Source organism: Otolemur garnettii, unplaced genomic scaffold, assembly GCF_000181295.1.
Source record: "Otolemur garnettii isolate 467f Iridium unplaced genomic scaffold, OtoGar3 scaffold00132, whole genome shotgun sequence".
Taxonomy (NCBI): domain Eukaryota; kingdom Metazoa; phylum Chordata; class Mammalia; order Primates; family Galagidae; genus Otolemur; species Otolemur garnettii.
The window spans coordinates 4,617,767-4,632,831 of NW_003852527.1; the positions used below are offsets into that span (position 1 = coordinate 4,617,767).

Genomic DNA, 15,065 nt, shown 5'->3' on the forward strand with positions numbered 1-15,065 from the left:
TACAGCATAGTATGGTGGCTAAGAGCAGATTTTCTGGGTTTCAATCTTAGCTTTACCCATGATTAGTTGTGTGATCTTGGACAAATGATTTGATTTGCATCCGTTTCATCATTCTTAAAAGGGGGATTATAATTGTAATTTCATAGAGTTGCTATAAAATTTTAAAAAGCTACCATATACTTTGTATTCAAAGACCTTTCAGACAGCTCTTTATTATACTTCCTGGCAAAACTCAGGAGAAAAAAGATTATTCTCTTTTTTTGGTTTGTTTTTGTTTTTAGAGACAAGAGTCTCACTTTATCACCTTCAGTAGAGTACCATGGCGTCATAGCTCACAGCAACCTCCAACTCCTAGGCTTAGGTGATTCTCTTGCCTCAGCCTCCCGAGTAGCTGGGACTACAGGCGCCTGCCACAATGCCCAGCTATTTTTTTGTTGCAGTTTTGCTGGGACTGGGTTCGAACCCAGCACCCTCAGTATATGGGGCTGGTGCCCTACCCATTGAGCTACAGGCACTGCCTGAGGTTATTCTCTTTAAGAATGCAAATTGCCCCTATGAGTACTGATATCTCTGTTCCTTTATGATTCTGGGTACCTACACAACAAAATTCTCAGTGTTTTGAGTGCCCAACAATTTTATTCTATACGTTACTGTATAATTGCAGTGGATGTGATTATTAGCTTTCTGATTATTTTTCTTGATACATACAAGATACTATGTGAAAGGAAGGAATCACAGGATACAAAACATACTGATATTTATTATACTTGATGGTTTAGTATGATAAATTATCCAGGGTATGGATGTATTCCAATCAGAACAGAGTCTCTAGCAATGGAAGCCATACATGTAATCAGCCTGTCACCAAGTACCTGGCTGGTGTTCCCCAGAGATGATGCTGTGTATTCAGTAAGTTGAGTTGTGGTCTTCATGTTGCCAGCTTGAGTGCTCAGTGGCTATCGCCAGATTGCTTAGATGAATGGGAATCCGTTGCTGAGCCCATTACAACCTCCATCCCATCTGCCATGGCTGCTTTGTTCTTAAGTCCTTTAAGGAAGGACAGGGGTGGAGAAAGAAGTTGCTTGATCTCCACAGAGTGGCGCATCTCACCTACCTAATTATCAGGCTCCTTCTCTCTGAAGTTGCTGTTTGGTGAGCATGAGCCACTGTCCACAAATGAATGTAGTTCTACACCTCTGGCATAATTTCTTGAAAATCACCAGGATGGCTGTGATTTTCCTTTAAGGGGCCTGCTAAATGCAGTGGTCTGCCACAGACACTTAAAACCCCACTAAATCTTTTGGCTCATACAGCCCAAGTGGCAAGCACCTTTACTAGCAGCCTGCACCCGTTGCTGAGCCTTCTCTTGTTCTCACTTTTTACTAGAACCAGACATCTTTTCAAGCTACTTTATAAATGGGTTAGAATAACATACCCTACTGTAATCCTAGCATTCTGGAGGCTGAGGTGGATGGATTGCCTGAAATCATGGGACCTAAGCCAGAGCAAGACCTTGTTTCTAAAAATGGCTGGACGATGTGGCAGGCACCTTTAGTCCCAGCTGCTCAGGAGGCTGAGACAAGAGAATTGCTGGAGCCCAGGAGTTTGAGCTTGCTGTGAGCTGTGAGGTCACAGCACTCTACTGAGGGTGACAAAGTGAGACTCTGTCTCAAAAAAAAGAATAACATATATGAGATATGCTGCCTCCAAAAAGCATCCTCCATGCTGTGTCTCTTCTTTAATGGTAAAAGCCAACTATCACTTTACAAGGGAAATCTTGACATAAACTAGACCCCTAGAAAAATTACTATACAAATAAGGAGCCTCTGAATTTTTGTAGGAACCTTTTCCCACCCTTTGGCACATATGTGTCTTACAAAGGTATATAAAGATAGATACTACTTACTATTTAGCCAGCATGTAATGGATGGCATGACATTGTGAGGAATGGAGGACAACCAGGATCCCTGTGGATTAGATTTTGACACTGTGCTGGAGAGTTCCTAGAGCCCTGAGGTGGGACAGTAGGGTGCCAGCTGGAAGCAAACTGCTTCAGGTAGCACGTATAGAGAAAAACGGAATTGGACATGTCAATTGCTGTGTACCAGATGTCAGGGAATATGTTGATTTGCTCAGTAATGTGGCCACATCTAGTACAGCATCTGCACTCGCCAAAAATCCATCCCATTTTCTATAAGGCCACATAGGCACCTTGAATGAGAGTGTGGTAGGAATAATCACCTTCATCCTTCACATTCTTGATGGTGACCCTAATCTCTGTAGTAATAAAGCATTCCTTTTTGTTTGCTATTTTCATAGTTAGAAATCATTCTAGGGTTTGTGCTTGACCTTACCTACCATTATAACCCTTGTTCCATAGACTAGGGAACCTGCAAGGGGATCTGCTGAGTTTGTCTGGTCTAACTCTGCCTTTCAGAATTGGTAGCATAACCATAGCATGAGTTCTGGGATGAGTGTGTATGTGTGAATATATCACTGATGTATACATTAACATATATAATTTTAAGTTTTTCTTATTTGAAAAATGTGATAAGTATTCCAACAAGTGGCAAATAAAGGCTAGTGTAGATTAAGTTTAATGTTAGAACTGTTGTATAATTATTAGCAATGTGAGCTAATTGTCTTACTGTTCTCATGCTGCTACTATCTCATTTTCTTTAGAAATACCAATTTAATTTATTTTAATGAAAATAGTTAAATTTTATTTATATTTTTAATTTCAGAGTGTTACAGGGGTTCTTTGGTTACTCACATTACTTCTGTACAATGTGAGTCAAGGTTATAATTGTGTCCATCCCCCAGATAGTGTGCATTATACCCATTAGATGTGAAGTTACCCCCATCACTCCCCTTCCAACTGCTTGATTTCCATTGAATTTTGCTGCCATTTAGTGTTGATCATTTAGTTCCCATTTAAAAGTGAGCACATGTGGTAATTATTTTTCCATTCTCGTGGCACTTCACTTAGGAGGATGGTTTCCAGTTCCTTCCAGGTTGTTACAAAAGATATTAGTTCATTTTTTAAATGCCTAATACTCCATGGTGTACATATCCTACATTTTGTTAGGATATGGGGTTGTTCCCATATCTTTGAGATTGTGAATTATGCTGTGATAAATGTTTGACTGCAAGTTTCGTTTTTATAGAATGGCCTTTTATCCTTGGAGGAAATACCCAGTGGTGGGATTGTTGGATCAAATGGTAGATCTGCTTTCAGTTCTCTTTGAGGTATCTCCATGCTACTTTCCATAGAGGTTGGACTAGTTTGCAGTATTCCTTTCTCTCTGGATCCATGCCAGCATTTCTTGTTTTGGGACTTTTGGATAAAAGCCATTTTCTGTAGTGTTAGGTGACATGTCACTGTGGTTTTGATGTGCATTTCCCTAATGATTAGAAACATTGAACATTTTTTTATGTTTATTGGCTATTAATATATCTTCTTTTGAAAAGCTTCTGTTTAGGTCTTTTGCCCACTTTTAATGGGGTTGTTTGATGTCTTCTTGCTTATTTGAGTGAGTTCTTTGTAGATTCTGATTATTAGCACTTTATCAGATGTATAGCATGCAAATATTTTTTTCCCCTTCTGTAGGTTGTCTGTTCATGCTGTTGATTGTTACCTAGGCTGTGCAGAAGCATTTTAATTTAATCAGATCCTATTTAATTATTTTTTTTGTTGTTGAGATTGCCTTTTGTGGTCTTGTTCATAAATCTTCTACCTAGACCTATATCTGTAAAAGTTTTTCCAACCTGTTCTAGAATTCTTACAGTTTTATACCTTAGATTTAAGTCTGTTATCCATCGTGAATTAATTTTTGTGAGTGGTGAGAGATGTAGTTCCTATTTCATTTTTCTACTTGTGACTAAGTAATTTTCCCAGAGCTATTCATCTAGTAGGGATTATTTTCTCTGTTGTCTTTTTTTGTCTTCCTTATCAAAGATCAGGTGGCAATGTAGATTTTCTGTTCTGATCCATTGGTCTCTGTCTGTTCTTTTGCTAGTAACATGCTGTTTTGGTTACTGTAGCCTTGTAGTATAGCTTGAAATCTGGTAAAGTGATGCCTCTTGATTTGTTCTTTTTGCTTAAGGTTTCTTTGGCTATTCAGGGTCTTTTCTGGTTACATATGAAGCATAAAATTATTTTTTCTAGATTTGCAATTTTTAAGGAAGGACAGGGGTGGAGAAAGAAGTTGCTTGATCTCCACAGAGTGGCGCATCTCAGCTACCTGATTATCAAGCTCCTTCTCTCTGAAGTTGCTGTTTGGTGAGCATGAGCCACTGTCCACAAATGAATGCAGTTCTACACCTCTGGCATAATTTGATGTTGATGTTGATGTATTCATGGGGATTCCATTTGGGTAGTGTAGACATTTTAACAATGTTGATATTGCCAACCCATGAGCACGATATGTTTTTCCATTTGTTTACAATGGAATGATGTTGATGTTGATGTATTCATGGGGATTCCATTTGGGTAGTGTAGACATTTTTAACAATGTTGATATTGCCAACCCATGAGCACGATATGTTTTTCCATTTGTTTACAATGGAATGATGTTGATGTTGATGTATTCATGGGGATTCCGTTTGGGTAGTGTAGACATTTTTAACAATGTTGATATTGCCAACCCATGAGCACGATATGTTTTTCCATTTGTTTACATCCTCTGCAGTTTCCTTCCTAGTGTTTCATAGTTCTCCCTGTAGAGGTGTTTCACCTCATTGGTTAGAGATATTCCTAGTTATTTTATTTTCTTTGTTGCTATTGTAAAGGTATTGAGTCTTTGATTTAATTCTCAGCTTGACTGTTGGTGTATAGGAAAAATGATTTGTATACATTAATTTTGTAACTTGAGAGTTTACTGGATTTATTTAATCAATTCCAGGAGTCACTTGTAGAACCTTTGAGGTTTTCTAGGTATGAGATCATATTGTTAGCAAAGAGTGATAGTTTTACTTCTTCTTTCCCTATTTAGATACCCTTGATTTCCTTTGTTTTCCCTATTGCTCTGGAGAGGACTTCCAGCATTATGCTGAACAGAAGTGGTAACAGTGGGCAACTTGGGTTCCATTTCTAAGTGGGGACGCTTTCAATTTTTCTCCATGCAGTATGATACTGGCTGGGGGGTTGTCATATATGGCTTTCATACTATTGAGATATGTTCCCTCTGTGCCTATATTCTTAAACATTCTTATCATAAAAGGGTGCTGAATGTTGTCAAATGCTTTTTCTGCATCTGTCAAGGGATCTTTTATGGTCTTTGCTTTTGCTTCTATTGATGTGTTGAATCATACTAATAGATTGGCGTATGCTGAACTATCCTTGCATCTCTGGGAAGAGCCCACTTAGTAATGGTTGATTATTTTTTTTTGATGTGCAGCTGAATTAAGTTTGCTAGGATTTTATTGAGAATTTTTGCATCTGTATTCATAAGGGATAGTTTACTGTAGTTTTCTTTTTTAGGTATTCATTCCTGGCTTTGGTATTAAGGTGATATTGGCTTTCTAGAATGAGTTGGGGAGTATTTCTTTCTGCTCAACGTTACGAAAAAATTTCTGCAGTATAGATCCCAGTTCTTCTCTATAGGTCTGGTAAAATTCAACTGTGAAACCATCTGGTCCAGGACTTTTTTTTTTGGTTGGGAGGATTTTATTGATATTTGAATTTCAGCGTTTGATACTGGTCTCTTCAGAAGTTCTGTTTCTTCCTGATTTAACCTAGGGAGTTTGTGTGTTTCCATGTATTTGTCCATTTCCTCAATGTTTTCAAGTTTATGTGCATAGAGATTGTTATATTGTTTAGATATAGTGTTTTGTATTTCTGTGGTGTCAGTTGTAATATCTTCTTTTTCATTTCTGAATGAGCTTCTTAGTGTCCTTTCCTGTTTCTGCTTAATTTAGTGAAAGGCCTGTCGATTTTGATTTGTCTTTTCAGAGAACCAACTTTTTGTTTCCTTAACTTCTCATATAATTCTTCTGTTATTGATTTCATTTAGTTCTGCTGTTACCTTAATTGTTTCTTTTCTTCTGCTTGTTTTGGGATTGATTTGCTCTTCCTTTTCCAATTCTTACAGAGGAAAACCTATCAGACTGACTGCAGACTTTTCAACTGAGATTTTATAAGCCAAGAAGGGACTAGGGCCCCATTCTCACTTTTCTCAAATAGGATAATGCCCAGCTTAGAATTTTGTATCCTGTGAAATGAAGTTTCTTGTAACAGAGAACAACTTTCCCAGACAAGCAAACACTGAAAGAATTTGTTAAGACCAGACCTGCCCTGCAGGAAGTACTTAGAACTGCATAATACATCAGCACAACAGACACCCACTGGTGTAAAATCCCCCAAAAGGTAAAGGTCAGAGCCCAGGTACCAAAATGGCTCAAGAGATAAAACAAAGCATTTAAGTTCTACTCAACAAGATTAACAGAAATTCACCCACTTACCAATTCTTTTAATAAATGTAAATAGCTTGAATTCCCCACTTAAGAGACATAGGTAGGCTGAATGGTGAAAAAACTACAAACCAAGTGTCTGTTGTCTTCAGGAAATACATACAACCCACAGATACTCATTCAGACTTAAGGTGAAGGGATGGAGAACAATATCCAATACAAATGGAAACCAAAAGACAGCTGGTGTAGCCATTCTTGTATTAGATTCCATAGACTTTAGATCATCAAAAGTAAAGAAAGACAAAGATAGTCATTATGTAATGGTGAAGGGAATAATTCAACAAGAAGACAATAACAATTGAAATATTTATGCACCTTACACAGGTGTACCCAGATTTCAAATCCTACTCAATCTAAACAAAATGAGAAACAGCAGCATTGTAGTATCTTTGGACTTCAACACCCAACTAACAGAACAGGACACATCCTCCAAGCAGAAAATAAGCAAGGAAATGATGGACTTAACCTGAACTCTACAACAGATGACAGACATTTACCTAAAACCCACTGAATATGCATTATTCTCATTAGCTCATAGAACATTCTAAGACTGGTAACATGATAGGCCACAAAACAGGCCTCAACAAATTAAAAAATATAGAAAACTTATAGTCTGTATCTTTGCAGATCACAGTGGAATAAAGCTAGAAATCAATTTTAACAGAAGCACACATCTATACAAAGTCATGTAAACTGACCAGCTTACTACTGAATGATAGTTGGGTCAAGGAGGAAATTAAGATGGAAATCTAAAGATTCTTCAAGCTAAATGACAAAGGGGGCACAAATTCTCAAAACCTGTGGACTTAGCAAAAGTGTCATAAGAAGAAAATTTATTGCCATAAATGCCTACATCTAAAGAATAGAAAAATCACATGTTAGCAGTTATCTCAAGGAAATACAAATTTCAGGTAAAAAATTTTTATTAAATCTTACATAAAATTCAGACACTTCAGGTAATAGTGGTATTTGATGAGAAGTCCTGAGAGACTTTTTAAACCTACTTACTGTGAGTGTTTAAAAGCACTGCTATATGCTCACGCCTATAATCCTAGCACTCTGCCCGGCTGAGGCCAGAGTATCTCTTAAGTTCAGGAATTCAAGAAAGATCAGCCTGAGCAAGAGCAAGTCCCTGTCTTTACTAAAAATAGAAAAATTAGCCAGGCATTGGGGCAGGTGCCTATAGTCTCAGCTACTTGGGAGGCTGAGGCAAGAGTTTCACTTGAGCCCAGGAGTTTGAGGATGCTGTGAGCTATGACACTACAGCACTCTACTGAGGTTGACAGAGTAAGACTGTCTCAAAAAAATAAATAATAAAATAAAATAAAAGCACTGTTGTGATTTTTTATACTTCTCTATAATCCAGTGAGCCAGGATTACAATGAAAGAAGAGCACTTTCTTGGGGCAAAGGCAATATTAAGTCTATGCATACTTTTAAATAGTTTCCTGATATTTTAAATTCTGGTTCTTTTCCATAATGTTTGACTACAAAATCATTTTTGGTTAATCCCTTTGTAGACTCTATATGTAGGGAAATAGACCATTTATATTTAATGGGCACTGAAAAGTTGATTAGAAGCTCTGTGTTTGTGGGCTGGGTTTGGGCTGCAGTACAGTGACTCAGCACCACGCTGGCATTTTTCTTGGGATATCATCAAATGTTAGTATCTACCATTTTCTCCTCTAGTGGTATTTAATTACTGAAAAAGACGAGCCCTTCATTCTTCTGAAAGAGCAAGAAATGCCTGACTTCTGACAGTCTGGGAACAGGGCGGAAAGAAGGAATGAGATTCTCAAGTTGAGTGTGCTTTCGCTTGGTCCCCTTGTTTTCAGCCCTGAAATGATATTTTTGAGTTTGGTGCTTGTCAGGTTCAGTTGTGCCATAGACTTGGGCTGCTGGAATGAGGGTAGGAGCTTTCCTGCAATTGTTCAGGAGAGAGCAGGTGGAACGGATCTGATTTTCAGTTAGTTTTCCAGTTTCAGTTCTGCTCACATGTTCTGTGGTTACTGGTGTTATCCAGAGCTGATCTGGGTATCTGCAGTGTTTCAACTTCTTCAAAATATATTTCCTTGGATACACTGTTCTCCATTCTGTTTTCTTAAGTCAGTTACCACAATACCATCTGCTTTTTTCCTTAAAACGTTTAAGAAAAAAATTCTTTGTCTACTAACGTGTCTGTCTTTCATTCATACCTCTTGCCCTTTTGGTTTTATACATTTTGTTAAAAGAAAAATCCCTTCACAGTCATTTCAGTGTGATTTTTGGGATATGGTATCTGTGGTCAGTCTGTCATTTTAAACCAGAAATCAAGGAACCATTTGCTCATTCTTTTTCTCTTTAGTGCCTGGCACATAATATGTTCTGGATGGAACTGCTGGATGGAAATATGTTTGTTTGCTTGGACAAACAGTTTTGTCTGTTACATTAGCCTTAAGATACCTATTTGCCTATTTATAATTTTTCTCTATAAGTAGACATGTATTGAGGCTGATTTACATAGTAAGTACAGGGTTTATTCTGAATTAGGTATACAGAGGGTACCAAAAATGTATACACAATTTAAGAGAAGAAAAAACTGCATTAAAATTCTAATACTCAGTGTATACCAATAAAAGATGAAATACAAGTCACATGTGAGCACCTCTTGTAATTGCAGAAGTCAAACATGACTTGTGTATTCTAATTTTAATGCACTTTTTTCCCTTTCTTAAAATGCATACACATTATTTTGGGACCTCTTTGTGTATATTTAAGGTGGTTCTAAAGAGGCAAATGCTGATTATGGTGTGAAGCCTTCCAACTACTACTGCTCCCTCCCCATTGGCCCCTTTGTAGTTAATTTTGGGAGCCACTGGCTTGGCACAGCATCTTATCTAGGTAAGATGTATGCATTGTGAAGTGACTGTGTGGGGATGAATAAACTCTAGTAGGGGCAAAGAAATTAAACTATAAAAGTGAGAGTAAGTAATAAAATTGGCATTTTTAATAAATAGATCAGTATTTCCCTTACTCTTAAAGGTAGCCCTGACCAGCAATTTGGGAGAATAGAGACACAGGTGTGGTAGAGAGACAGCTGGGGTATAGAGCCCTTGCTGTGGCTCCAGGGCTAACTCATGGGTCTCACAGTGGGAGATGCCTTCCCATGTCACACACCAGGAAATGAGTGAACGAAAATTTGGCAGTTACCTTAAAATAATGAGCAAATTACAATTTTGTTTTAAACTTCTGTGCAGTTATTTCTCCCTGGTCTTTAAAAAGTTTATAGAAGGACTCTACCCCTAAATTTAGAGAGTTCTTTCTAATGAAAGTGGTTACCTCCCTAATGAAGACCTACAGAAGGGAGAACTCATGTGGCAAAATGTGTTAGTAAGATAGTGGGTTAAGAAAACTTCAGGGCTGCAGAAATTGGAGTTACTCATGGAGGGGTAAGGATAAGAAACTTTTTGGAGCAAGGTAACTAAATATCTTTGTAAATTTTCTAGACTAGAGTCTTCATACCTGAATATTTTTCTAGCTGTCTCCTTTAACATATCCATCTCTATTATTTAGTTGACATATTCTATCAATTGCTAACATAAGATTGGTTTTAGGGAACTATAAATACAGACGGTAGAAGTATACATTCCAGGCTCAGTGCTGTAGCTCCAAGTGGCTAAGGTGCCAGCCACATACACCAGAGCTGGTGGGTTCACATCCAGCCTGGGCCTTCCAAACAACCATGACAATTACTACCAAAAAAAAAATAGCTGAGCTTGTGGCAGGCGCCTATAGTCCCAGCTACTTGGGAGGCTGAGGTAAGAAAATTGCTTAAGCCCACGAATTTGAGATTGCTGTGAAACAAAAGAAAGCTTTAGAAAAATAAAAGTTTTGAAAATCTGACCAAGACTTTTTACTTACAATTTTTCTTCTCTTGACTAACTTCTCCAGCATTATTGATGGTGGGATTTCTGAGAGAAAACACTTAAAAAGACAGGAAACTGTTTTAGACCTTCATTGCTTCAGTGAAAATTATCCACTTCTTTTTTGAGACCGAGTCTCACTCTATCACCCTGGGTAGAGTACTATGGTGTCTTCCTAGTTCACAGCAACCTCAAGCTATTGGCCTCAAGAGAATCTCTTGTCTCACCCTCCTGAGTAGCTGGGACTAAAGGCATGTACCACCATACACAGCTAATTTTTCTTTCTTTTCCTTTTTTTAAGTTTTTCAAACTAATATGAGGGTACAATTTGTAGGTTACATTGTTCTCACTTCCAGGGTAAAGTTCCATTTGTAGAAGAGCCCCTCCCCCTGGGGGGTGTTATACACCCTCACAATGTGTATATTAGGTGAGGTCCTGCCTCATGCCCTCCCTCCTTCTGCCAACCCAGCTAATTTTTCTATTTTTAGTAGAGATGGGCTCTCACTCTTACTTGGGCTGATCTTGAATGCCTAAGCTCAAGCAATTCACCTGCCTCAGCTTCCCAGAGGGCTAGGATTACGGGCATGAGTCACCATGCCTGGCAAATTATCTAGTTCTTCTAAGGGTGTTAGAACTAAAGTGTGCAGTTATTGTCTGTTAAAATGGAAACAGGTTGGGGTTCTTTGCCATCCAATTTTGTGCTAAGGTAAAAATGGAATAATAACCAAGAAAAAAAGATAGTACTCTCAGGAAAAATGGAATAAGAACCAAGAAAAAAAAAGATAGTACTCTCAGGAAAAATAGATGATAAAATTTGTATTGAGAGTGACTGTTGAAATGCCATGATACTACTAGAAATTAAAACAATAAAGTTATTAATTTTGTCTTTGGGGTAGTAATACATTTGAACTTTTTTTTTTCACTTTCACTTTGTATATGAATGGCCTGAAATTTCCATCATGATTGACTAAGAGTAAAGCAACAGAAGAACAATATTTTAGTACTGACCAGGCTAGAGCGAAAGTGATCCTTTACAACAGTGGTTCTCAACCTTCCTAATGCCACGACCTTTTAATACAGTTCCTCATGTTGTAGGGACCCCCAGCCATAAAATTATTTTTGTTGCTACTTCATAACTGTAATTTTGCTACTGTTGTGAATCATAATGTAAATATCTGATAGGCAGGGTGTATTTAGGCAACCCCTGTAAAAGGGTCGTTCGACCCCTAAAGGGGTCACGCCCCACAGCTTGAGAACCACTGCTTTATGATGAAAGGTAAGAAGTGAAATGGTGTTTGCAAATTTCATTTCTCATTTTCTTTTTGTGTTTTGGTTTTGTTTTCAGGCAAAAGTACTCCTATGGAAGATGGAACTTCTCATCCGTTTTCCAGAATGTGTTTCCCCGCCCATCCATGGAACCTGATACTGCTCTTCAGTATTGAACAGCTTGAGGAACACCTGCATCTCTGCCTGCATTTTCCATTGGACCAAAACCATGGTCTTCTCAGCAGTGTTGACTGCATCCCATGCTGGGGCGTCCAATGTGACATTTACAGTCTATGAAAACACCTACATGAATATTACTGTCCCTCCACCCTTCCAGCATCCCAGCATCGGTCCACTGCTTCAATATGGTTTCGAAACCATGACTCCCACGAGTTTGAGTTCCTTGACAACGAATAGCACAGCTGTGACCCCAACACCAGCAGTTTTTGAGAGCTTAAACCTCCCTCTCCAGATCATCCTTTCTGCTATAATGATATTTATTCTGTTTGTGTCTTTTCTTGGGAACTTGGTAGTTTGCCTCATGGTTTACCAGAAGGCTGCCATGCGATCTGCAATTAACATCCTCCTCGCCAGCCTGGCTTTTGCGGACATGCTGCTTGCAGTGCTGAACATGCCCTTTGCCCTGGTAACTATTCTTACTACCAGGTGGATTTTTGGGAAATTCTTCTGTCGGGTGTCTGCTATGTTTTTCTGGTTGTTTGTGATGGAGGGAGTAGCCATCCTGCTCATCATCAGCATTGATAGGTTCCTTATTATAGTCCAGAGGCAGGATAAGCTCAATCCATACAGGGCTAAGGTTCTGATTGCAGTTTCTTGGGCAGCTTCCTTTTGTGTCGCTTTTCCTTTGGCTGTAGGAAACCCTGAGCTGCAGATACCTTCCCGAGCTCCCCAGTGTGTGTTTGGATACACAACGAATCCCGGTTACCAGGCTTACGTGGTTTTGATTTCCCTCATTTCTTTCTTCATCCCTTTCCTGGTAATACTGTACTCGTTCATGGGCATACTCAACACCCTCCGGCACAATGCCTTGAGGATCCACAGCTACCCTGAAGGCATCTGCCTGAGCCAGGCCAGCAAGCTGGGTCTAATGAGTCTGCAGAGGCCCTTCCAGGTGAGCGTTGACATGGGCTTCAAAACACGTGCCTTCACCACCATTTTGATTCTCTTTGCTGTTTTCATTGTCTGCTGGGCCCCGTTCACCACTTACAGCCTTGTGGCAACCTTCAGTAAGCACTTTTACTACAAGCACAACTTTTTTGAGATTAGCACCTGGCTGCTCTGGCTCTGCTACCTCAAGTCTGCATTGAACCCGCTGATCTACTACTGGAGAATTAAGAAATTCCATGACGCCTGCCTGGACATGATGCCCAAGTCCTTTAAGATTTTGCCGCAGCTCCCTGGCCACACAAGACGACGGATACGCCCCAGTGCCGTCTATGTGTGTGGGGAGCATCGGACAGTGGTGTGAATACTGGAGCTGTCTGACACTTTGGGTGATGGTTGGTCATTGACTTTGAATTTTCTTTCACATAGATGCTCCACTTACACTTCATAGTTTTTCATAGGGGTTTTGTGTGTGTGTGTCTGAGGTGTAAAGAAAGAGTGGTCATCGGTTACAGTTTTGTTACCAAGCGTACACAGTAGGAAAGTGATCACACATTTCACCTCTAGAGTTTAAGAAAAGTCCTTGACTTAGGATGGGGAGAGTTTTTTTTAAAATTGATTTTGTTTTTGTAGTAGGAATCAGGATTATGTTTTACTGAGCCTACAGTTTGACTTGTAGGTGTTTTGTATGCTGCTAAGATAAGCGCAATTGATTTTATAAATTATTTTTTATTTTTTTTCTGGAAGACACTGCTGTTTTTTGTCATCACATTGGAGCCAAAAATCCATACATCTCAGATGATATTTAGTTTTAGTAAAAACAGTAACCCAAGGGGGTAAGTGACATTTTAAAGGTCATTACCATTTACTTTTGGTGCACTTTAAGAAAAAATGTAAAAATTAATTCAGTCATAATTTTCAGAATGTTTCTGTACATGACTTGGGCTTTAGGAAGCATGTGCATTATCATTTCTGGGAAGATAGTTTTATAAAAAATCTTTGTATCTGCACGTACAGTTTTAAAGAAGAGGTCAGAACAATGTAGACATTTTCCTAAGCACAATAGGAGCAATAGGACAAAATCAAGAGACAGTGCTCTTGCAAATTCAAAAGGGAACGCAGTGAGGAGGGTGGCTGCGGCAGGCGGCGACATTCTTCTTGTTCAAGGGCTCTCACCTGCTGTGGGGAGAAGGTGCTGCCATTTGTGGACACCCACCACGTGCCAGCCACTGTGCATCATTTTATCTTCACTTTTTTCCTTTTTACAGATGAAGAAAGCAAGTCTTGAGAGGGGTAACTACCTAACATGTTAGTGGGAGAGCTGGGCTTTAAAAATCTTGTCAGAATCTTGAGACTGTGCCGCTCTCCTTTGCCACACAGATGCCTCATTCAGCTTAGATGTTTCATATTCAAGAGGAAATTCTGTGTATCCTTTAACGTTTTCTAGACTAAAATCTTCTTTTTAAAAATAGCTTTATTTTCTTATTATCAAAAGAAAATTGGAAATCATTCTAGAGAGTTTAGGAAACAGAAAAGAAAAAAACAAGATCACAACCACCTTTTAAAGTAGAGCTTAAATGCCTTAGCTAAATAAGGCTATTTAGGAAATAAAGTGAAATTTTTGATTCGCGAAACAAATGACTGACGATTATTGAGAAATGCGGCTGTATCTAGGTCTTGCCCCTGTGGGTTTGGAGGTTTCCAGTCATCCATCTGCATTGGTTCTAAATGTTCTGGGGTGAATACCATCATCGCCCCAGTGCTTGCCCTAGAAGCTGGAGTTATGAATGTGCTCAGAGCTGTGTCCGTACAGAGAAGGGAAAATAAACCCTGGTCTGAGCCTAGGGCAAGTTTCAGTATGGCTTGTCTTTTTCAAATTATTTTTGTCTCACTATCTGCCCCTTTCCCCCAGCCTCGTCACCACCAGCCTACTTTATAAAACAGCCCATAGGGATGGGGCAGCAGATTAAGGCCATAAGGGCTGAGAGTGCACTCTCTTGGCTACACTGTGGGCTAAGTAGGTTTAGTTAACTGTGGACTTTTAATGTCTTTTTACAATTTTAGTGCTTTGTGAGCCAATGAAAAAATCAGCCTCTCTTTCTTTAGTTATAAAACCGGAGAGTTGGATCAATTGCGTCTCTAAGGTCCTGCAGAACTCTAACGAGCTTTTTTCCAAATGAGAGTGTGGAGTTTTGAAGAGCCAGGCTGGCCTCAGCATCACTCCATGGTCTCCAGTATTACCTCCTTCAATCTTACTTCATTAGCTATTTTTTAAAGGTAAACGTCTGCAGAGCTCCAGGCA

The 15,065-nt window shown here is 39.1% G+C and overlaps 1 protein-coding gene across 1 annotated transcript in view; it reads left to right on the plus strand.

The window, feature by feature from the left end:
* The window catches only part of GPR63 (G protein-coupled receptor 63), a 63,201-nt gene extending 49,665 nt beyond the window's left edge, over positions 1 to 13,536 (plus strand). Inside the window, exon 2 of the mRNA XM_003798219.2 lies at positions 11,718 to 13,536. Coding sequence (XP_003798267.1) covers positions 11,868 to 13,127 — 1,260 coding nt within the window. The 5' untranslated portion in view covers positions 11,718 to 11,867 and the 3' untranslated portion in view covers positions 13,128 to 13,536. The remainder of the gene's footprint in view (positions 1 to 11,717) is intronic.
* The last annotated feature ends 1,529 nt before the right edge of the window (positions 13,537 to 15,065 follow it).